The 24,404-nt window shown below is 37.5% G+C and overlaps 3 protein-coding genes across 3 annotated transcripts in view; 2 read left to right on the forward strand and 1 right to left on the reverse strand.

Moving 5' to 3' along the window:
* The first annotated feature begins 564 nt into the window (after window positions 1-564).
* Window positions 565-3,425, forward strand: guca1aa (guanylate cyclase activator 1Aa). The gene is made up of 4 exons (XM_062443824.1): window positions 565-762; window positions 2,727-2,876; window positions 2,964-3,057; window positions 3,298-3,425. The coding sequence occupies exons 1-4, from the start codon at window positions 565-567 to the stop codon at window positions 3,423-3,425; spliced, it is 570 nt and encodes a 189-aa protein (XP_062299808.1).
* Window positions 3,426-5,481: 2,056 nt separating this feature from the next.
* Window positions 5,482-15,444, reverse strand: orc5 (origin recognition complex, subunit 5). Its single transcript, XM_062443971.1, has 14 exons — window positions 15,095-15,444; window positions 13,391-13,483; window positions 12,270-12,455; window positions 11,605-11,679; window positions 9,853-9,964; window positions 9,360-9,490; window positions 9,152-9,200; window positions 8,381-8,471; window positions 8,204-8,259; window positions 7,851-7,963; window positions 7,016-7,063; window positions 6,819-6,929; window positions 5,695-5,807; window positions 5,482-5,578 (listed from the first exon to the last, which is right to left on the reverse strand). The coding sequence occupies exons 1-14, from the start codon at window positions 15,206-15,208 to the stop codon at window positions 5,533-5,535; spliced, it is 1,338 nt and encodes a 445-aa protein (XP_062299955.1). The 5' UTR covers window positions 15,209-15,444; the 3' UTR covers window positions 5,482-5,532.
* Window positions 15,445-17,404: 1,960 nt separating this feature from the next.
* Window positions 17,405-24,404, forward strand: part of lhfpl3 (LHFPL tetraspan subfamily member 3) — a 37,768-nt gene continuing 30,768 nt past the window's right edge. The window contains 1 exon segment of the mRNA XM_062444179.1: window positions 17,405-17,840. Within this exon segment, the coding sequence (XP_062300163.1) occupies window positions 17,405-17,840 (436 nt within the window).

Below are 24,404 nucleotides of genomic sequence, written 5' to 3' on the forward strand. Positions count from 1 at the left end.
TTAAATACGATATGCAAAGAATATGTACATGAAATGTGAAATGGATTGAGTAGAGGAATTACAGTACTGTGTGTTTATGTCTTTTATCAAAGTATAAATAAGAGCTTAGTCTTCACTAAGAGCAGTAAAGCTGAATCACTCATACTTAAATACACATGCTGAGCAAGTGGTATCGGCTCAGCTGCATGACTGTGTTGGAGGTGCTTCACTTCCACGTGAGGGATGGAAACTGTATTGTTTGTCAGCACATATCAGAGTAAACGTGCATGGAGATTGAATAGCCACCTTGCCCTTTTAATGGGATGATTAGGATGATCATCTGCAGGTTCGCCTGGATTACAGCCAGTGATTAGCCCCAAGGAGGACACCAAGGGGTGTGGACTGTCTCAAGCCCAAACACAAACAGCTACAAAAGGCCGCCACCAGCAGCTGCTCTCACCCTAACCCTGTTGTGTGACTGTGAAAAGGGATATCCTCCGCTTCACAGTAGACCAATTGGGCTCTGAGGTTTGCGCACCGGCTGCAACTGAAAAAGCTCCAGGTATCAATCTACGCTCACAAGAAATGGGTAACTCAAATGGAAGCACCGTGGACGACCTGCAGGCAGTGGAAATGCACCTCTGGTACAAGAAGTTCATGACCGAATGCCCCTCGGGTCAGCTCACCCTGCACGAGTTCAAGCAGTTCTTCGGGCTGCGAGGGTTGGACCCTGAAGCCAGCGCCTACATAGAGCAGATGTTCCGCACGTTTGATATGAACAAGGTAAGATGAATCATTTCAAACCACAGAGTTATACTCAAAATGAGAGAGTGGAACTTTTTTTAAGGGTGACAGCGTGTTATCATTATAGTGGGATTGTTAGTTTTTGTCATGTTAAAAAGTATCAGGAAAAAAAAGAAAACTTACAATGTGGTATTTTGTAACGTTGCTCTTTTCCCTTAAAGGTGTATCAGGGTATTTCACTATTCATAATCTTTATTTGCTAATTTAAACATAATCCATTTCAGATGCCTTTGGGGGTTTTTTTTACCTAGAAAATGAGTCACTATGTGCTCCAATATTTAATATATTTCAGATTTATCTGTTAAAAACCTTTCAAATACTGTCTGTAAAAATATATTATAACTATGGTTACATCTCTAGTCTCTAATCTATTTGTATGTATTCTTTTTATTTTTATATTCGAGTTAGTCAATTAATTTTTTGTATAAATTAGCCTTAAATTGTATTTGTTTCTTTTACCTGCCTCATTGTTGTTGTGTTCTGATGTGTTAAGTGGCTGCTGTAACCTTTATCCATGTAATCCCTTTGGCATTAATACTTGTAATAATACTATTGGGATTAATACTCTAATAATAACAACTGACTTATCCACTTAGTACATTAAAGTTTCCACAAAAAGCATATTATGTATTTGGAAAGTTTGTGTTATAGTCATAACATTTACATATATGTTTTTTAAAAATATAAAAGTTATTTCAAATTATTTTTACAATCAAGGCTGCAAATAATGATTATTTAATCAGTTATCCTTTTGATTAGCCATTTAGTCTATAAGATAATGAAAAATGTCCAGTGTCCATAGAAAATATTGAAAAAGTCTTCACATTGATTGTTTTGTCTGACCAACACTGTAAAACACAGATATTTCATTTATAATTAAATGAAAAAGATAAAAGCATAAAATTCTCACATAATAAATTAATTGATTATCAAAATTGTTGCCAATTAATTTTCTGCTTGTCAACTAAATGATTTATTGACTACTTGTTTCACCTCTATGACCAAATTCAGAATCATTGATCAGACATACAGTACCAGTCAAAAGTTTGGAGACACTTTCTCATTCAAATGAATGTGAAGGTGTGTCCAAACTTTTGACTGGTACTGTATATCACTATGAATAAAGTAGAGAGGAGTTTTGAAGAGACAAAACTTTAGGAAACAGATCGAGGAAACAATTTATCTGTTCATTATTTTCTATGAATAATCATATTCTCTATTAAGTGTCAGCGAGCAGTGAAAGATTCTTATCACAACCCAAAGTGATGTTGTGAACTTTCCAAAACTAAACTATATTGAATTATTTGATATATTTTGATAAGTTCAAGTTGTCACATCCTCACATTTGAAACAAGGGAACCAACTAATTTTGGACCTTTTTGCCTGAAACACGAGTCTGACTCATTGTTTCAGCACTAAAACTGGTTTGCTGCATGACTTTTGAGGTTTGTTTTTTTTAGGGCTATTGGGTCAATGGGCTTTAACATGTTGCTTGAAAAAACATCTGCATCATTCTGGGACACTCAAACAGTGCAGTGACCTCCCAGTGACAGTTTGGCCCTCGGATCACAGTTTAATTAAAAGTGTCTCGGAGCAAGAGACAGGGTCATTGTGGGATGTGTCTGTCTGTGAAGCAGCACGGCTATCTTTAGTATCCCTCTCAGCTCACAAAAGGGTCGCTGTAATCTTTATGCATGATTTAAACTGTGAGATTATCTGGGAGACAACGCTTTGATGCTAAGATTGTTGCCTGTGTTCAGACACAGACAGTCCCCGAAGATAATCCTCCGTCTTGACACGCTTCATTTCTGCTCGGATGGCTTCTGGAGTTGAGATGAGGGCCACTGACTGACTGATTACCACTTTTGAATGTTTAATAATACGTACACGGTCATGCATCAAAATGTGTTGATGTTTGACACTCCTCTTTATTTTTTTTGCAGGATGGATACATAGACTTCATGGAGTATGTGGCCGCTCTCAGCCTGGTGATGCGAGGAAAGATGGAGCACAAGCTGCGCTGGTACTTCAAACTTTATGATGTCGACGGCAACGGCTGCATTGACCGACACGAGCTTCTCAACATCATAAAGGTACAGTTTATCACGCACCTGCCACAACGCATCTCTAAGTAACTCCTGGCATCGACGTGGCATACTAATCTTATTCTGTTTCTTCAGGCCATTCGTGCAATCAATGGGCAAGAAAGCCAGGAAACAACAGCAGAGGATTTCACTAACCGCGTGTTTGACAGGATTGATATAAATGGAGATGGTAAGTCAGTTGGCACCATGTGGAGACTAAGATTTAAGAGGGAATTTATCGTAGGTGGACAGTGTTTAGACACTTATCAGCTCCACTGCTGTCAGGAAACACACAAAAAATGGAAAGAAGATGTAGTGTTAGTGGCTAAAAACCAATAAAACTTAAAAAAAACACTCAAGTTTTCCACAAGTTAGACTTCAAAGCTGATCTCACCTTGGCTGTAAATACTGTCTTTGTCTCCTCCAACAGGTGAGCTCTCCTTGGAGGAGTTTGTGGCTGGTGCCCGCAATGATGAAGAATTCATGGAGGTGATGATGAAGAGTCTGGACCTCACCCACATTGTGGCTATGATCCACAGCAGGAGGCATAGCGTTTAGGATCGCCCCCACTACGTCATCCTCATCCTCATATCAGGAATATTTAACCCGAGAGCTTGCACTGCATCGCCTCTGGTACAAAAGGTTGTTAATAGATTGAGATTTCTATACAGATTGAATCCAGTTTCATAGGATGCAAGTGTCATATATGCACGCATATGCACTTTAAATGTGTTGGGATGATTCAGTCGGCTGTGGCAGACTGGTCATTGTCCTTGTTTAATGATGCTGAGCTCTCCCAAGGCCACCTTGGCATGAGGGATGATCTCTCAGACGGTCTACTTACCCTCAGACACCCTGAAGGATAAACGAGAGAGCGACAGACAGAGAAGCAATTGTATGCACTCGTCTATGCTTTCCAAAGTTTTTTTGTTTTTTGTGAGGGGAGAGGTGTGAGTCCCTCTGCATCAAATTACTCCAATCTCATTTTACAGGAGGAAGCTACGACTATCCGGTGTGCTTTACATCGGTGTTGGTTTGATTAAGTCAGTAGCTGTAATAAAAATAAAAAGGTGGAAAGTTTCTAAAGAGATATGCGTGAGACATAATTCACAAATGTTTACCTTTTTTATGTTTTTAACCTTTTTTAAAAAGAAATGATTTAAAAGGATGCAAAAGGCAAAATTCTGTTGTTTGTTGTTTTTTTTTTGTTGCATTTTTTGACATCAGACAAACTGGTCTTGTATTTCAGCAGAACATGTGTGGGTGTTGCTTTGGATGAATGATTTGCTGCATAAATACAGATATAGATCACCTCTGTTGTGTTTGTTGGCTACGCTGGACTGGTGCCTTCTGTTGAAGACTACAGAGAGAATGTGTTTTCAGCTTTTGCTTATTTGTACAATAAAGATGAAAATTTAACTCTGTCGTGTAAAGTCTCTATTTTAATGTACTCGAGGTATTGCAGCTCCTATGAAACATGCAATCGGCTGCAGAGAAATGTGGAGACATACATTTCAAATTTGAATGAAGTCTGGGATTCAGAAGAACAAAGAGTCCGTAACAAGACCTAACCTAATTAATTAAACATTAAATTAATGTTACAAATCTCTATAAGTTGTGAGCACTTCAATCAAAAAGGGATTTTTGTCTTCTCAAAATGTTTCACTTGAATAATTTTAGAAGCCTAAAGAAATTAAAAGATTTTTTTGGAGCTAAAGATAGTTTTAGTTTTTCTTTTCTAACATGTTAATCATTTCCCAACCCCTCTTAGGGAATCACTGACATGGACGCAGATATTCCTACAAATCGTGTGATCCACAAAAGACCAGAAATGCTTATTTTCACACACAGAATATTTTTGATTTACATTCAAATTAAGTTTTGAACTGAATTCAATCATCTCATTAACGCAGCCCTGTGAAAATCAGGCAAGGCTTGAAACAGAGAAGCTTCATCTGTTTTACTGTTCAAAGGTTGAAGGAAGATTAGTAAACAGGAGTCTAATTAAGAAAGAAGCTTTTATAACATTTTGTGAAAGAATTTCTCCCTTTAAAGTAAAAATATATCCTATGTCTTTAGTTATCTACAAAAAATGAAAATAGGGAAAAATACAAATAAATAAATAAATAAAAAGGTAACAGGTCAGAGAAACAAAATCCTACCTTTGAGCAAGGACAATGATTCACCTGCATGGTGCCACAGTCTGTTACCATCAGACAAAAAGCCCAAAGGCGCATTATCACCCTCCACAATGTGAGGAAGAGCTTTACTCTAATCTGGCTTTTTATTTTTGTAATATAATAAAAAAAGAATAGAAATCTTCATTATTGCAAGATTCTTTTAGATATTTCCTGTCAATGCATCACAAATGTAACACTTTTTTTTTTTAAACAAACAAAACTAAAACAAATATGAAGTGAAATTGCCAATATGGCATTTATTTTACACAAATGCAAATATTTAACATGGACAGTCGAGCTCGTTCAACAACCACAAGAGGGCAGCGGCATAATTGGATTAATTTTCCTGCACAAGCTCATCAACAACTGTCGGAGCTCCTCATTTTGCCAAAGGTTCGACCTTAAGTGCGTTCATGTGTTGAGAAATCCTCCCTTTTTTCTCTTACTGTCATGCGTGTGTCGTCTCTCCTTTGAGCACAGCAGGCTTATAGGAAGTCGTACAGATACTTCACAATATCAAAGTTCACCGTCCTGGAAGATAAACGACAGCAAGCACATTCTGAGTGAAAACACTACAAAAGGTCAAATCCCTTGAATCATTCCTCTGGCAGTCTCAGTCGTGCGTAATAATGCACACACACACATACCTGGATATAGCGCAGATGAAGTCCATGGAAACAGCACATTTGTACTTGGGGGCATCGAGCTGGTCGTCATGACTGACCTGACTCAACAGCTGTAAGGTCACCAGAGAGGAGATCTAAACGAGAGAGAGAGAGAAACAGAAATGAATCTCTGTTCTGCTTCTTTAAACGCAGCTTTTCCACACTTTGATGCAGACGCACAAAAACTATGAGAGCCGGGTGCACAGATATGGGTCGAGCCTAATTTCCTAAAACCATTTCATGCCCGCGGCCATAAATAGATTCACATTTGGCCACCGATCCCAAAACTCATGACCATATGGGTAGAAAACTTGCTCATCTGAGACAGTGTGGTCATTAGGCTTGATTTAACATGAAACAGTGTGCAATCTGCACGTGGAAATTAAGATCGAAAAATTTGTATTTAAAATCCTCTGAATATTATAGTGACTATTCTTTTTCAATTGGTTATCTGGCAAAGTGGGAAATTAAATACTTTTCTGTATTTTGAGGAAGCCACTTTACAGACCCACGAGGCTGCTAACTTTGGGAGTCACATTAATGCAGAGAGATTAGAACCAGTGCAGGACTAAATTAAAAGGTAGAATTAAACCCCTAGAGAGCTCAGTTTAACAACAAAACTGGCAATAAGAAGAATATTTCCAGATAATTAAGGAGGCTAATAAATCTAACTACTAGTTGTTGCGGATGTAATTTTCGTCTTCTGGTGGCAAACACATGCACCTTTATTTATCCTGTATTTTACTAGTGAAGGACACCATCAACAGATCACCTTGTCATTTTAACTGTCAAAACAAGTAAATGTCAGAGGGATTGCGCTTTTGAATCAAGGCTTTTCAAGAAGTGCCAGATGTGTGCAGTCAGAAGAAGGTTAACAGTCCGCATTTTAGGAAAATAGGCCAATACTCTGACCAAAAATACCTAGAAAAGGCTCTTCAGATTTAAAAAAAAATCAATTTATTACATGAACAAAAGTGAAAAAAGTGAATGTCTCAGTCAAAGGATCGTCATCAGATAATTTTAACAGTACCCGCTCAGCATATTCTGAATATTTAGTCAAATATTGTACAAATTATGACAACCACTAAAACGTGCTGGACTCTGACCTGAGAGAAGATGCTGGCGGTCGGTGCGACTCTGCTGTCGACCACGCTGTAGAAAATGGCGAGCAGTCGGTCCAGAGCAAACGGTTTGGGCCCCAGTAGGTGATTACTAGTCTAGAAAATATTGACACCATGTTAAGTTATATCTGAAAAAGTTGTGATGAAAACTGATGAAGATTAAAAAAAAACAAGATAATCACCTTTTCATTTTTTTTCAAGAAATTTGTTTTTCTTATTTTGCCGTGATGCTGTTGGGACAAGAAAAGAGACGTCAAATGGATTGATTCACAGATAATAAAAACGTTATATTTATGTTCAGCAGCAAATCACAAATCTGTCACAGAAGGCTTTACAACCCATACAGCATACCCTGTGTCCTTAGACCCTCAGTTTGAATAAATAAAAACATCATCATACTTTGAGAACACAGCAAGGTGCATATCTGTGTAAACTTCAGTGAAAGTCCGGTTAATTTAAGTTTACTTAAGAAGAGACATCCAGCGTTTTTTAATTTTGTGGGTTTAGGGTAAAAAAAAAAACATTAGAGCAGCAACAATAAGTTGATCCTCAAAAAAATACTAAATTAAAAAAAAGTTTTTTGATAATAAACTAATAATCAGTAGCCATTTTTTAATGAACATATAGTAAAATGCACTGGTTTCCCTGATTTTCCCGATGGTTTGGTTTCTTTTCATACAGAGAAAAGTGACTGAAATGCATCACCAGACATAGCTGATTGGTCAGCTGTGTTTGAGGCAAAAGCAACAACATAAGAAGAAGGTCCTGAAGAAGGTCCTATACATACACTAGTCCAGATCTGACATTGATCCAGATGTTCAGATCTGCCCAAATTAAAAGGGGGAAAATGAACCAGTGTCGGATTCAACTGGACGCAGGTTTGAAAACACCCTCACACGACGACTGTGCAGCTGTAACATCTCTGGTTTATATATGTTCCAGGGATGTTTTTATTAAGTTTTATCTTCTGTCACCTCTATACTGTCCCATATAGAAAAGACAAAATTCCCTCCGTACCTTGACAAAGAAGCGTTTATCTGTGCGGGCGGGGTTGTATGACGCCAGGTAGGCAGCGATCAACAGAAACTTGGAGTAATAAGGAAGTTCAACATGAGTGTGAGCAGATAAACCTTTAAAAAAAAAAGAGAGAAATAAATGCAATGAGTGAGATAAACTGAGGAGATAAATGCACACATAGATCCTGTCATCTACTCAGTACATCATTAATCTGTGATGTTCAGTGCAGCCCAGGCAGTAAGTTGTGATGTACTGTGATTTACTTTATTTTGGGGTGTGACACACTAATATTTCACAGAAAAAATTAACAACTATGTCAGCGTGAATCAGCAGTGCTAAGCGTGTGTTGGTACCTCTCATGGTTTTGGTTTCCTGCTCCTCCATTTCCTGCATCTGCTCCCACTGAAGACTGCAGAAGAAGGACAGAGAAAACACACATAATGACGAGAAGAAGCCACAGTTTAGTTTATAGAGGAAAAATGACATGATTTGATTTAATAAATACACTAATGTGAAGAACATGCACAGACCTGGACACCTCCCGAAGATACACTGTCTGCATGGCTTTTTTCAAATGAGGCTCAATGTTTTTCCACAGCTTGTGTGTGTCGCTCTCTTTAGCTAAAAAACACAAACAACAACAGTTTTTGAAAAAGCCACAGTGACAGCAAGAAAAATAACTGAAAATGGTGGGGGGAAAAAATCAGCTGCACAAATCAATACTTTCATTTTAATGACAGATCAAATGATTATGGTTATTGTGAACTGTGTCAGCTGTAGTGATAAATAGAGTTGCAACTATTAGGCAATTAATGAATTAGGAAATCCACAGAAAATTAATCTGCAACTATTTTGATAATCAATGAACTGCTTGAGTCAATTTTAGAGATAAATTACCAAAACTTCTCAGATCTTTGAGGACATCACCTTCGACTTTGGGAAACAGTGGTCTTCATTAATTATTTACAATTGTTTGACATTTTATGGACCAAATGACTGATTGATTAATTTAGAAATCATTCAGTAAACTCTCCTCTTCAGCTCTACTGTGAAAGAAAAAAATAATAAAATTGCCTTTAAAATGTGTTATTATGTCAGACTATGTTCTTCTTGTTCTGTGGCCAAAAACAAAGAATGCAACTTTAAAAAAAAAAAGAGAGAAAGAAAGAAATCCGAATAATTGAAGTGCATCTCGACAGCAAAAGAAAATCCATGTTTGAGTAAAAAAACAAAGAAATTATGATGATTTTAAATATTGATCAGCAGTCGAATGAATATGCTTCTTTTTTTAAATAAATTACCTTTTCCTTCTTCCAACGGCTCGCAGAACTTGGAAAAATTAAGGGCAGCCTAGTTTATAAGAGAAAAGAGGAATCATTGATACAAGACTGAAAGTAAATCAAAGCAATGAAATGTGTATATGTGTGTGTGTGTGTGTGTGTGTGTGTGTGTGTGTGTGTGTGTGTGTGTGTGTGTGTGTGTGTGTGTGCGCGTGCATGTGTGTCTGACCAGGTGGCGTAGTTCTCTGAGGTCTCGACAGACGGAGTAAAAGACTCCCAGCAGGATGTTGATGTAGGAGGAGTAAAACTCAGCCGAATATGAAGGATGTCTGTCCTGGGACAAGACCTGATGCAGCTCGCCTACACACACACAGAAACACAAAGACACACAAACAAAAAAAAACAAACAGATATTTTAAATAATACTCAATACCAGACAAGAGATTCTCACAAGTACAATGAATCACTCCCTCTAAGTGCAGAATTTATACAGCGGTGTTTCAGGGTGCTATACTCCTCCACAGTCGCTGCATGAGGTGTAAAAGAACAAAATCACAGGTACAAATCTCTCATCTGACACCTCATCTGCCAAGTGTGTGTCATCACGATCATCATCATCATCATCATGCAGCGTGGAGGAAAATATTCACAACACTGGCTGATGTAGTGTGTGTGTGTGTGTGTGTGTGTGTGTGTGTGTGTGTGTGTGTGAAGGATAATACCTTTGCTATAGTCGGGGAAATGGAGCAGAATGGGCTCGAAGCAGCCGGTGTTGGGTCTGAACTTGTCCCAGACGATTTCACTGAGGAGGATGACGGAGACGTTGTCCTCAACCTGAAAAAGGGACAGATCTGTAATCACATTCTTGTTTATCCATTGTACTATTGCACTAGGTAGTCACATTCACGTGTATTTATTTATTTATCTGTGTAAAATTTATACTAACTTCCACATCCATGTTAGCTGATTTATATTGTTTCATGTATTGTTGTTGTTGTTTTATGTGTGTGTCTTGTGAGTTGTCTTTGAAAGGCGCCTTTAAATAAAATGCATCATCATTATTATTATTGTTATTATTGTTATTACTAGATCTGTGAAGTTACATTTATGTCATGTAATAGTTATAAGTGTTTATGAGAGTGAATAATGTCTCCATGGTTACAGACGTTGCTTTGTGTTTCATTTTATCCATCTGATCCCTTATATTTTTGTGATTTTTAAATTTCACCTGGATGCCAGAAAAATTTATCTTGAGATACAATAAAGTTCAGGGCTGAAACTATTACTATTTTCATGATAAATTAATAAGATGATACATTTTTAGATAAATCAATTAACTGATAAGTCCTTGTTGAAGTTCACAGTTTCCAAGATTTTAAGAATCTAACCAAAAGTCAAAGATCTCTGTAGAAAAAAAACATGCAGTCGATTAATCTGCAACTATGTCCTGATTTGATTAACCACTAAAGTCAACTTTAAAGCAAAAAATGCAGACGTTCCCCAATTCCAACTTGTCACTGATGATTTGCTGCTAATCTTTCTCTAATGTGATTGTAAATTTAATATTTATATATTTTAGGCCGTTGGTGTTACAAAACAGACTATTTGATGACATGACATTGGACTTTAAGAGACATTTTATTGACTAAATGATAAACTGAAAAAGTAATCTGCAGATTCATCAATAATAAAAATGATCATTAGTTTATGTCCTGGATCTATGTGCGAACTGTTACATTCAGGAACTCTTCCAGTAGCCGTAAAACAAATTTAATGGTTCCTCTGATGAGGAAACTCTGTATTTATGTGATTTAGGTGAGACTAAGCCCAAACCCACTGAGGAAGACTTTCATTTTATGTTTTATTGCTCATTCTAGAGTCATTTAAGGGAAATACGTTTCAGTAAAATGTCCTAACAGATTATACAAGAGTTGTGTTTTAGAAATGTAACCTTTTTTGTGAAATATACTTAGAGCAAAGTTTGATTCTGATCAAATAATAAAGACTTTTACATGTTAACCTCTTTCCCGTTAAACTTTTTACACGAAGGCCATGATAAAAATAATAATAATAATAATAATAATAGTAATAATAACGAGGCATCCGAAGCACAACAACCCTTCATCATCCTGTCATCCATTATATATACGTATAAATGTGCATCCTAATTATCATTTCAAACTCCTGAAATAGCACAACATTGAAAAGACCTTCCTCTCCTCTGAAGACAGTTGGCTTTAACATAAACACGTTTTACTCTTGATGTCTTTAACTGCTGTGAATTGATGCCATCCTCGCTTCCAAAAAGCGTAATGAAAGAGCTCTCCACACTCAACTCAAGGTTATTCATTAAAAAGAAGAAAAAAGAAAAGAATAAGCTCTTCCAGGCTCTCTTCATCATCCACACAGTGATAATAATAAAGAGGCTCACTTGAAAGGTAACACAACGAGCACACTACACTTTTCTATCTTACCAGTTCCCGAAGACGCAGAAGAGCAGGGAGGAGATTGGCATCTGTGTCTCTCAGAAGCTCGGCTTTTTCCATTACCTGCAAAAATATATATATGTACACACGGGTCAGTGACAAATAAGGGTTGGCAAGATGAGCAATTCAAAAATATCTTTAAAAATAGTTTTAAAAGCAGCATCAGTTTTTGTTGGTTTTATGTCATTTGAAATGACATTTGCACCATTTTTAAGACTGTATGCTCCTGAAAATGATGATTGATCATGCCAAACTAGTTGAAATGGTGTGTCCATATATTTGGACATTGGAGCTTATTTTGCAACATTGCTGCTCAGTAAACTAGAAGCTGTGAATGGCTGTTTTGTCACAGCACATTACTGCATTCTGTGCAGCAAGCTCACTTTAAAACGTCAGAAACGATCACGCCAAAACACACGATTAAACGCTTTCCTGTGCTGGCTGAAAATCACACTTAATTTTCTTTAGGCTAATGCATCTGGAGCTTTGTTTAGCATCTATTTGCATATGTTATCACCACTAATCACATTATCATACAAACATTTAAGTGACATATCCAAAGAATATGTAATTTGACATGCCGTGGATTATGGTATTTCGGTGTGCCAAGTAAAGAGGAATTTGTGGCTGAGCGTAAAGTGCACGGCACTCACAATGTATCGCGTCTGCTTGGCAGCCGACTGGGAGCACTGCTGCCTGTAGATGCGTACAAAGTCAGACAGGGACGGACTGCGGGGGAGCTGGGAGGCAGAGTCTCCGCCAAAGAAGGACAGCAGCACTTGTTCAAATAGCAGCGCGACGGAAACACATTCGACGCAGCTGACTGTGGCGTGAGGCAGCTGCAGAGAAGGAAAGAAAGGGTTAATATACACATCTATACAAGATGAAGAACTTCAATGTGGCTGTAATGTTATAGCTTCATTTGGCAGACACTTTTATCAAAAGCAAGGTAGATATGGGAGTTAATACGACACAACGAGGATCTAGTCAGGAGAGAACAAAGTGAGAAAGTGCCATAAAGCTAAGTTCAGGTCCAATAGGAGAAAGGTGCAAACACACAGAAGAGGATTTATATTTTTTATTTTATAAGTCCATCAGGCGTGGAGCTGCTGAAAGAGAAGGGCTTCAGCATTTTATTAAAGACTGAGAAAAACTCTGCAGATCAAAAGAAACTTCATGACAGCAGTGGGAGGATAAATGCATATTTAGTCTTTTATTGATCATGAAGTCCTTGAAGAGAGAGTTAAACCATTTTTCTCTTTAAGGTCACTTTTTTTTTTATCACTGTTTGTTTCTTTATGTGTGTCTTTAAGGTGTCCTTGAAAGCTTTGAAAAGCGCCTATAAATAAAATGCATCATTATTATTCAATGTTGTTTTTACATCTGATGGTGAAGTCTATAAATATTACAGTCAGGGAGAGCAGGGCTCAAAATTAGCACCAGCCAAATGCTGGTAAAATATGCAAGCAGCTAGCAGACTTGCTTTCACTCACAAGCCAAAAAAATAGTATAGTAAAGCTTTTCTTGTACTTTAAATAAAATGTTATATTTCCAAACATTCAGTGGTTTGATGAAGAAACTTTGTATGACTGAAGTAGCAGCATCTGTTTGAAGTAGTCAGTGAGCTAAACTTTAATTATTAGTTTGTCTGTTAACAAACTTTTGTTGTAGGAGCACAAAGTGATATTATTACTGATTTTACTGACAAATCGTGGACGCCCAACTCTACACACACCTGCAATCTGAAATCCGACAACAGGTGTTTCTCTCTTACCTCCAGTTCCTTCAGTAAAACATTCATCACGTGACTCTTTCCCGTAGCTCGATGACCGTAGATGAAGATTGAAGGAAAACTGCACTGTTCTGGCTGTTGGAATAAACATCAGGAAAACATCTTAAACTCAACTTCACAGTAACATTAAATTAAGACTGATAACAATAGAAATAAACAAGTTGTCCCAAAATCAAAGTAGGTAATTAATTGAAAATGTAGTAGATGAATCCAGAATAAGAAAGCAGGTGCTGGACCAAATAACTAAATCTGTAAGAGAAGAAAAAAGTCTGCACACTGCAGCTCTCAATGCAGGTATCAGGCTTGAAACATCACTTGTGATATCCTATTGAATTATACAGCAGTGTGCAGACTTTTTTATGCTGCTATAATTAGTAATTAAATGTAATACCTTCCTTTGATAAAGACATTTGTTGGCTAACAGTTGTTGAATTACTTTAAAGATAATACGATGCAAGATTAACTATTAAAAAATATAATTTATAGACTCATACATGAATAATCCCTCTCACTTATCACTTATGACCCACTAGAAGTGTGTAGTGTATTTATCTGCAGAGACTCTGCACACTGCCTGTAATTTGTTATTGTTTTACTATTTAACTGTGTTTGGGACGTTTCTGAGCATCAATCTTCGGGCGGTGGGTGTGTAGCCCCCTCAGCCAATAACAGCACGCAGGGTTTGAGGTCAAGACTTGTAATGTAGCGACCGGGTTACATCACTGTGTATTTATTTGCGTCAGTGCTTTGTCTCTCTCTTCTGCTGTGTGCTCTCTTCATTCTATCTCTCTCTCTCTCAAGTGAATTCATTAATTACATTTTTTTTGACTCTCTAACTCGATTTTATTGTTCCTCGTCCTCGGTTAAATGCAGTCATGCTGAATGATTTTGTGACATCTAGCGCTTAATAGATCAAAGCCTGTTCCTGATTATTATTCTATAATGAGCAGTCAGCATCTCTAATTGATTGAAGGAACGACGCAAAAGATATTTTTAGGTAAAAACTAGACGAATAATGTTGAGCATAAAAAATATATTTCAATAAACTGAAATAAGTGTTTTGAGAAAACTACAGAGCGGAAATGATTACAGAAAAATAATTGGTAACATCTTTAATAACATATTATTCATTATAATAGTGATATTGTTGTGGACTGTCTGTCAGGATAAATTGAGACATCTTTGGCTGCATCTTGATCTTTGGGATCTTTTTTACCATTTACTGACATTTTAAAGACTAAACAACCAAATGATTAATCAAGACAATAATCTAGAGATTGATAGATGATGAAAATCTTTGTATTTTCTGATGAACTGATAAAGAAATTAAGTTTATATATCTATATATTGTTTTTATTCTATTTTTTAGGTAATTTAACTATTTACTGTTATTATAATTTTTTTCTTATATTACATCTTACAAATTAGTTTTCTGTCTATAAAGTAAACGATTAATCGACTAATCACTGCAGCTCTAATATAGTGACCGTTATTAAAAGGACTAATCGCTGTGCTCTAAATGCACTCAAACAATCAAAACTTTCTTTTTAATACTATTTTCTCATAAAGTATATAGGTCAAAGTCAAAGAGAGAAGTACAAGACAGAAGTATTAAGTATTTTTAACCTTCTGGACACCTAAAATAAACTCTTATTACAGTTTTTTGACAGGAGTTGACATAGTTACCTGTCCCATCAGAGACAACAGAGTCCCAGCTTGGACCTCCCTGCAAGGGATCTGGTCTGCGACTCTCTGCAGCTTCTCCTCCTCATATCCTGGATGCTGCAGGAGGGTTGTCATCCTGCTCTCCGTGTCTCTCCGACCAAAACACTCAGTTATAACTGTGCAGAGACGACTGTAGTGTGGCTACAATCAAGCAACGTTTACGTGGCCGGAGACGAGCACCTCCAGTATTTAGCCAAAATGCGAACAAAACGAGGAGTATTGTAAGAAACTACATACCACGAATGCAACAGAGGAGTGTGTTAATATCGATAAGTGGCAGTACAATATATAACAAGCTCAAACTGCAGCGAAATAAGTCAGTTTAAAAGTCGGAAACACTGACACACATGACAGCAAGCACTCAGAGGAGTTTCGCGCCATTTCCACATTACGTCATGTCGCCGTTCAGGTCACCAGCCAATCACAGCTAACACATAGGAATCATGGGTAATGTAGTTTTGAGCCGTAATATCTCGTTTTTGTGAAATAAATGGAAATGTATGACTTAAAAGTAAGATATTATTATGTTTTCTATCAGATTTCATTTTGTCATTTATGATGGCAAAACATCAGATGCTTTTACATAATCGTTCTCCATATATGTTTAAATATATAAAATGTATACTAAAACTGATGAAACATTACTTTTCTATTATATTATTACTATTATTATTTCATTATAGCTCCCACATTAGAAAATAGCTGTATTTTTGCAGGTCAAGCCTATAACAGCAAAATATGAGAATATTAATATAATGTTATAATGATTTCAGTGGAAATCACGTCCATTTAACAAATACACAGTATGTTAATCATATTATTATTATAGCCAATAACAGGTGCATGTATGTGCATTATTAATAGGAAGTGCATTCAGTATTGTTCAAATACACAGTATGTTCATCATCATATTATTATAGCAAATAACAGGTGCATTTATGTGCATTATTAATAGGTAGTGCATTCCTCCACAACCAGAGGGAGATTATATAAAATAAGATAGCCTAAGATAAGATAATATATTCCTTTATTAGTCCCACAATGGGAAAATTTAAGAACAATAAATAATAAGTACAAAAGCAATAAAAAAAAACAATAGTAGTAAAAATATAATACATAATCATAACATTATTAGCATTACATTGAGGACTATGCCACTATAATTGTTTTTATGTGATTGCATTGTGTCTATTTGAAAATTCACACATTATAATATGCAGGGGTGGATTTAGTGATTTAGGGGCAAACTCTGCCTTTATTTTCATCTTTTCTATAAAAGGGAATGATGGTAGCCTATTGGCAGTGAAGGTGGAGCTTTTAATTCTTATATAATGCTGGATAGTTTAATCAATAATTATGCATCATATTTTATTTATATGTCTTGAGTAAAATCTGCTATATGTGCAATGTTTATCTGTCAGATAAAATGTAGTTGTACAATGTTTTCCTCTGAAGTATAGCCTACAGCATTTTTTTTAAGTGCTTTGGGGGCTTTTTGTAAGTGTAAAATGAGCTAGAATAAATAAACAATTCAATACTTCTTCATATCTAAACATCATAATACATATATAGCTGCTTGGGGCCCTTTTATGTGGGGGCTCCAGGCGGTTGCTTATACCTTGCCAAATGACAAAGTCCGCCCCTGATGATACGTCAGACCGGGATTAAGGGATGTGGGTTGTCCCTGTAATATCCAAGGCTATCCTCCAACTCTAATTCAATAGGAGCTCAGTTGCTGTTGTCGAGCACGGAGAGAGAGACGCACCATTTCAGCGAGATCTCACACAGTGATGCACAGAGCTGAACCTCTGTCCGACACACTGCCCGGTATATAAACGGAATAACACTACACGACTCAGGTAGGGACATTAAAAAAAAAAAAAAAAAAAAAAAAATTATAAGGACAGATATAGGGTAAATCTGCTGGCTGATGAATGGAGGATGGATTCCTGATGCTCGCGGCTTGTTTTCTCGGGAGCGCATGTATCGTTTTTCTTGCAGAGTGATGACTGAAAATCAGAGGGAAAAGGAAAGAAAAAACACATAAAATCCAACCTTGCCATGGATGCGAGAGTGCAGTGATGCTGAGGGTGCAGCTGGGACTGAATAAAGGCTGAAATCATCAATCACAATAAATAAATAAAATAAATCAGCGACAAGAAGAAGTTCTGACTATGCCTTCCACACATCAGATGCAGCAGATGTGAGTTTGCTGAGGACAGATTTCCAGGAGGACCGAGCAGATCACACTACTATTAAACAAACCGGAGGATGGTCCCCGGGGCCCCCAGCACGACCACCACCATGCTCCCCGCCTCCGAGGCTGCCAAAATCTACCAGACCAACTACGTGCGTAACTCCCGCGCCATCGGCGTCCTGTGGGCCATCTTCACCATCCTCTTCGCCATCGTCAACGTGGTGTGCTTCATCCAGCCGTACTGGATCGGAGACGGCATGGACACACCGCAGGCAGGCTACTTCGGTCTGTTCCACTACTGCATCGGGAACGGGCTGTCCCGGGACTTGACCTGTCAGGGCAGCTTCACCGAGTTCAGCAGCATCCCCTCCGGTGCGTTCAAGGCCGCCTCCTTCTTCATCGGCATGTCCATGCTGCTGGTCCTCACCTGCATCGGCTGCTTCGCGCTCTTCTTCTTCTGCAGCACCGGCACCGTCTACAAGATCTGCGGCTGGATGCAGCTGGCTGCAGGTAGGAGACTCTACTCCGACTGCAGGTGGAAGTTCATAAAATAGTTCAGGGAGCTGCCTGGAGCTCCAGAGATCACATAATTGACTGGAAATAATCCAGACTCACAGGTTTCAGAGTTTAAAATCACCAAAGCAGGGTCACAAATTCACACATCAAAACCTCAGTATGCCCCAGTTTGGCCACAGAGCCCCATTTCACTAAATGTTGTCATTTGAAACCCAATTTCAAACATTTCTATGGATACAAAAGCCGTCATATACATTATGTAACTCTGTAGTGTAGGTGGAGTGACAGCAGCCTTGGGGAAAATGAGACTTCAAATTGAAAACACTCTCAGAGTGCCAAATCCTAAAGAGTTAAATAACAAAGAAATACATTTTTTTTCTACTTTTTGATTTTTTCTTTTGGATGCCTCATTGTCAAATCTTTGGAGACAACTGGACTAAGCCAGTTGTATCCTCCAAACTAGTGATGCAAGAGGGGATTTCCATTATCCTTATCTTTCAATATGAAAAAAATCAGTTAAATTTGCAGGAAAGCTTCATTTTATGCATGTTTCCCCATCTAAAGCTTCTATACATCACATCTCTTATTCAGAAGTACATCCTGAATGTTGTCACTTATCAGCCAAAATATGTGGTTACCCATCTAAATATATGAGTATGAAAGATAAACTCTCAGCTATAGAAACAGGGCTTTTGTGGTTTACAGTGTACTTTGCTTTAAACCAGGAGGATAAATGGGAAATATCCGAATTAATCCTTTTCTCATTTAATGAGACAAGAAAGGATCTCTCTAACATTGTCAATGAAAAGAAAAAACACATGTAAAGAAAATGAGAAGCAAAAATCCCACATGAGCACAGACATGTCCTTCTGACTGAGCTGCTTTTCTTCGTTTTTGTTTTTTGGTGAAATTTCCAAAAGTCTCTGTGAAGCAGAATAAGACTTGCAGATTTTGATTCCCATCCAAAAATGATATCTTCAAATAACTGATGCTGCTTAGCTCTGTATCTCAGCCAGCTTCTTAAGTACACCAGGGGAAAGTGACAGTAAATGTCAGCTTTTAACAACTTGTTTTCACTCCTACTTTTTAATTTCTGGTAGACAATAAAAGCAGGACTATGTCAGGATTTCAGATGGTTTCTTAGATCAGAAGACAGATCATTTTGACCAGATTTCTTTAAATTATTCAGTTAAATTCAATTATACTTTCTCCTCATTTTACTTCCTAACTATGAAGGTTGAAATGCTGTTTTAAAACACACTTTTACAATTCAATTCTTTGTTTATTGATCATATTTTGACCTGAATGTAGGGCAATCTAAACATGCCATGTCTTCAAATATTTGAGTCAGGTTGATAAATCTCCCAACTAAAAACTAACTAACAGTTATTTTCATTATCAATTAATCAATTAGCTGTGTGGTTTATTAAATGTCATCACTGATTCCCACAGCCCAAGATGCAACCCAAATATATCCAGTTTGTTATGACAGAAGACTCAAGGAACCACAAAATCACATTTAAGAAGCTTTAATGAAAATGAATCAAGAAGATTAATTGATTATCAAAAATTGCAGATTAACTGTCAATCAGCGAATCATTGCAGTACCTAACACATCACACGTGCCTTATTCACTTTGTGAAATGTTTAGGCTATCTCACCGTCACCATGGTGATGTCTGAAGCTGTCTCCATTTCCTTTTTAACAGTCTATTGATCAGTCATGTGACCTACATATCACCATAGATACTTTTTTATAAAAAAAATTTTAAAACCCTAAATACCCTGAAAATATACAGAGGACATGATCTCATTGATGTAATTGGAAGAAAATAGACTTAATCAATCAGTCATTGAAATGACCTTGATTTACCATTTACAGGTGAGAGTGGTGGATAGAGATAACAGATTAAGAAGGAGCTCTAATTTAAAACATATTTTCTGCTCAGCTAAAAGCGACCAGACAGTTAACTTTTATTTTCCTGTGGCATGGTTTGTCGTGAAACCCATGACAAATGATGGCTGATAAAGAATATTTTGAGCATAATCTCAGGCTCAGAATAAAGAGGCAAATCTAATTTGTGTGTATAAATAATCTCCCGGCATCATACCGTGCATCGTTATGTTTGCCGCCTGCAAAACACTGGTTGTTCTCAAATGGGAATTAAATGTCATAACCAATAGCAGTCACATTCATAGAGAGTGTGTTTGTGTTTTTTTCCCACAGAAACACAATCAGCTGCATAACCAGCCTTATTCAGGATTAAAATGTGTCCCAAAAGTCCGCTGATCACCAGTTTTAGCAACAATTAGCAACCATCTAACACCGTGCTGCTCTAACTATTGATTTAGAGATAGAGGTAAGCAGCGCCATTGGCCAGCTGTTAGGCCTAATTTGAACACTATGTTCTCATTTCATTGCAAAAAAAGTATCCCGAGTGTCTCAAACCAGCTGCTGTGAGGTGGATTATGGGTAGAAAGCGTGAACTATCTATTACACATCAGCCTAATGAGCGGCACAGCCTGGCAGTTTGTGTCTGTGCAGATCAAAGCTGCTTCTTATTCCTCTGAGTCATAAGTTGGCTTTCCCCAATTTTCCCAGCATGTCAGGGGGTGCAGATGTGAGTCAGGTGAAATAAATAAATCACAGTACATCACCGTTGGTACACTCATCTCTGGGTTTTTTTTTTGTAAATTTGGTTTGGCCTCTGAATGTGGAGCATTGATGACGACAGTGGTGGAGTTTGGAAGCTCCTCATCTCCTATTGATCATCTCATCACTTCTCCTCTTCTCTTATTTGCTGGCCACTGTGAAATCAGACCATTAAGACTTTCTTGGCATCTTAAATAGCCAATATCAAGGCACTTTTTCTCTCTCTCTCTCTAAGCAAGCTGAAATCCTGGTGTGATAGTAAAAAAAAAAACCCAAAACAAAACTCCTGTGGGCTTAATGCTGTCAGATGTCATTTCAGGAGGTACAGAGCGGCTGTGATGCTCTATCAAAGGCTGCACATACAGCTCACAGGCAGCCCTGCTCTCCAACGACGGGCTGTCCTGAATGTTTGATGAGCCCGGCTCGCAGTTCGATGACAGATTTTTGGGGAAAATAGCAAAGAATATTGACGAATTCTATAATGATATTCTTGAAATCCCCACAGTCTGCTTTGGTGGTCTGTTTTATACAGTAGTTGGCATAAGTTTGTGCAGCAGATGGCAAACGGACATCAGACAGTGAAGACAGTTTTTATTTTTATTTTTCTATATCTGCTATCTTGTGATTCTCCGCTTTGCTTTACCAGTCACCCCAACAAATGTAAAGTCAAAGAGGTCAAAGATCAACACCACATTGAGCTACCACAGGGCATGTAAGCTCTAACTAAAGGCTAATACATCATTTATGTGTGTTATTGATCAATAACAAGCCATTAATAAGGATAACATTTAGCCCACTGGGTTATTAAGAGTCATTTTGGCTGGTATGTACTGTGTCCTGTTGTTTTTGGCTTTTAGCTTCGCTTTCATTGCTTTGCTGATTCCAAACATTTTGGCAGCCGCCCCCCTAAAATGCAGCGACATGCGACCTCTCATCTCAGATCAGGTCCTAGTGTAATCATACGTTATGAGAAGTTTAACCGAACAGTGACGTTTGTTTTTCAGGCTGTTTTTTATTTTAAGGATTTTTTTTTAGATGCTGGAAGAGGTGAAACAATCATTCACAAGCACAAAAAAAGAAAAACAGAAGCAAAAAATTATAGAAATTCAAGAAAAGAAACAAAGCAAAATGAATGTAAGAGATGTGTATTTTTTTTTTCTTATCATTGTAATCATCTGGTGACCCCTGAGATTAATCTTGGGACCACTTTGGGGTTCTGAACCTCAGGTTGGGAACCATTAGATTAGTCACTTACCTTCTGGAAAACTGCTGCAGAACATTAACAGCTATATTATTGTTATTTTAACAATACTATTATTGATGTTACAAACATTTATGGCCGCAAACTCAATGCCCTATTAGCATGTAAGTCACTTATGAACAAGCATTTAACCATCTTGATAATTTCATTTTATATTGTAACATTATTTCAGGTCTGCGGTTGTAAATTTTAGTCAAATACGTTTCTTTGACTCAAATAATTAATGAAGTTTGGAGCTGTAAGTCGTTAATACAAATTGCTTTTGGATGCCCTGCAGCTGTTCATCAGAAGGTTAGTGATGACGCCATCCATTGGTCTGGTTAATTAACGGGTCAGACACCACAAAAACATACAGCATTAAACTACAAATTTCTGCCCCTGCTCTCGTACAATGAAGTCAAATGTAATTTCATATCTGGTCTGTCACAACGCTGAAAAACGACGGCAACAATCACACCTCTCTCTAGAAACAGAGTCATTGTCTGTCACAGTTTACATCTGGTTTACTTCTTTGGCTGAAAATAGTTACAGTGAGATGAGATATTAAAACCAAAAAGTATGTGCATAGCTGTTTTTTGGTGGGGTGAACTGACCCTTTAAAGAGCATGAAAAGCAAAGTAATCCTGGAACAGGGAGTGCATGAAATACAAAAACATACAAAAAACAAGTTATTATAAGTTTTGCACACTCACAAAAAACAAGTTATAAGTATTGCTCACTCAAAAGAACAAGTTATTTTCATTATTGCACAATCAAAAAACAAGTTATTATAAGTATTGCTCACACACATAATAAACAAGTTATTTTAACTCACCACCTTAAGTGTACTTTACTTAGTTTTTCTAAGGCATATTTGCACATTTTTTAAAGTAAAGTTAACTTATTACATTTTACAGTGCACCACATTAATGGATTGTTCACAAGCTAGTGACTCATAAGGTGGTTAATGGTTTATTCCTGAGCCATAAGCATTGATGAATTATTTATTTATCACGAATAAGCCATTAGTTACAATTTATAATCCCTTTTTAAAGCATGTTTTATCAAAAAAGTGGTGCTGATAATAAAAACGATGGCGTTTTAGGATGAAGAGAGTGTGCACAGTGTGGAGCAGCAGGCAGACAGCTCTGACGGGAGGCTGCACATCGGTGCTCAATAACCTGGATGGCCTCCAGAGCACTGACGGCCATCTGGATCACTCACTCACACAAACATACAGACACGAGGACTGCCATGGCATGAACAGCTGCCCATTTTTCTGTGGCCGTAAATCCATGCAAGTCCAAGCAACCTTAGGTGGGTTGCTCTGAGTGCTGCTGAAGCGTTTCCAACACACGGTCCATTTCCTGGTTGTCTGACCAGCAGCTCCCCGTGCAGTAAGTGGCTTTCCTCATGGCGCACTCTGCCTACTAAGTGGTCCTCCAGAGAGGGGAGCTGGCATTCGGAGCCAACAATACAACATCCATTTGGTAGCTGGAGGTTTATTGATCCAAAAGCTTTCCAGAATAACAGGAAGCAGGGCTCTAACAAGGGACAGCTGCCAGTGTGCGGCCTTTTTGCTTGCATGTACTCGGGCTCAGTTATGTTGTTTTTGTTGAGCTGCAAGAGTGACAGATAGACAGAGAGAGGCAGGCGCCACAAACGCTCTGGTTGCCTTATGTTTGATGCATGATAACAGCGTTTGATATGGCGTCTGACTGACTGATATTATTATATGATTGCTCGGAGCGTTGTGTGGTATTCAATTTTACACCTCTTCAGAAAGATGTCAAGTGGAACTGGGACGTGCTGCTTATCGCCGTCACATTGTGTCTTGGAAAGGAGAGGGAAAGATACGCAGAGACACTATCACACTGCGTCTGCGGAGGAGGAGGCCAGATAATGAGAGAATGTTTGAAAGCTGAAGTCTTTATAATGAAATACTGCTTGTGTTATTTCTGTCCAAAAAGAAGTCATGCTACTCTCCAATAGTCCTCTTTTATTATCCGAAGATAGATATCCATCAGACATCATGTTCTGTTGTGTTTGTTCATGTTCCTCACTGACAAAAGCTGCATAAAATCCTAATATTCAACTCATTTTTTGCTTTTTTTCAATGGAGGAATTGATGTATTCCTTAATGTAACCCATATTCAGACAAGTGTGTCAACGTGAAAAACAAACACCTTGGGGGGAAAAAATCTAATTAAGTATTAAATAATAGATAATAGGAATAATTATGGTATAAAAGCATCAATTCAGCATTAATCTCATGCATCAGTGTATTAATTGAGACCATCGTTGCTCAAGCTTGTACAAATAAGATTAATTAAAGCGTTTTCTGAAATAGGTCTAAATATATCTTATAAAATTATTGCTCTTGGCCTAATATAATCAAAAATCCATAATTTAGTGAGATAATTTCAAGGAAAATGAACGAGATCATTTGACTTAAATGACTTAAATTGCCCAAATTTACAAAAAAATGGTTAACTTCAATTGTCCAGAAACCCATATATGTTTCATATTCATCATGTCTGAAAGGCTGAGAAAACAATCTTGTCATGCAGTCCATATAATAGCTGTTCTAGAGCTTTTGATCATATTACATGACCTTCATCAACAAATGAAGTTTGCTTGGTTTTCATAGAATTACAGAGTGTAAA

Source organism: Scomber scombrus, chromosome 22, assembly GCF_963691925.1.
Source record: "Scomber scombrus chromosome 22, fScoSco1.1, whole genome shotgun sequence".
NCBI classification, from domain to species: Eukaryota; Metazoa; Chordata; class Actinopteri; order Scombriformes; family Scombridae; genus Scomber; species Scomber scombrus.

Bases quoted from the DNA above. Each gene is read 5' to 3' on its own strand.
- orc5 (XM_062443971.1), bottom strand. From the start codon at position 15,208: ATGACAACCCTCCTGCAGCATCCAGGATATGAGGAGGAGAAGCTGCAG. The intron at 11,680-12,269 runs GTGAGTGCCGTG...ATATTTTTGCAG, and splicing joins CCAAGCAGACGCGATACATT to GTAATGGAAAAAGCCGAGCT. The intron at 8,472-9,151 runs GTAATTTATTTA...TGTGTTTTTTAG, and splicing joins GCCGTTGGAAGAAGGAAAAG to CTAAAGAGAGCGACACACAC.
- guca1aa (XM_062443824.1), top strand. From the start codon at position 565: ATGGGTAACTCAAATGGAAGCACCGTGGACGACCTGCAGGCAGTGGAA. The intron at 2,877-2,963 runs GTACAGTTTATC...CTGTTTCTTCAG, and splicing joins AGCTTCTCAACATCATAAAG to GCCATTCGTGCAATCAATGG. The intron at 3,058-3,297 runs GTAAGTCAGTTG...CTCCTCCAACAG, and splicing joins GATTGATATAAATGGAGATG to GTGAGCTCTCCTTGGAGGAG.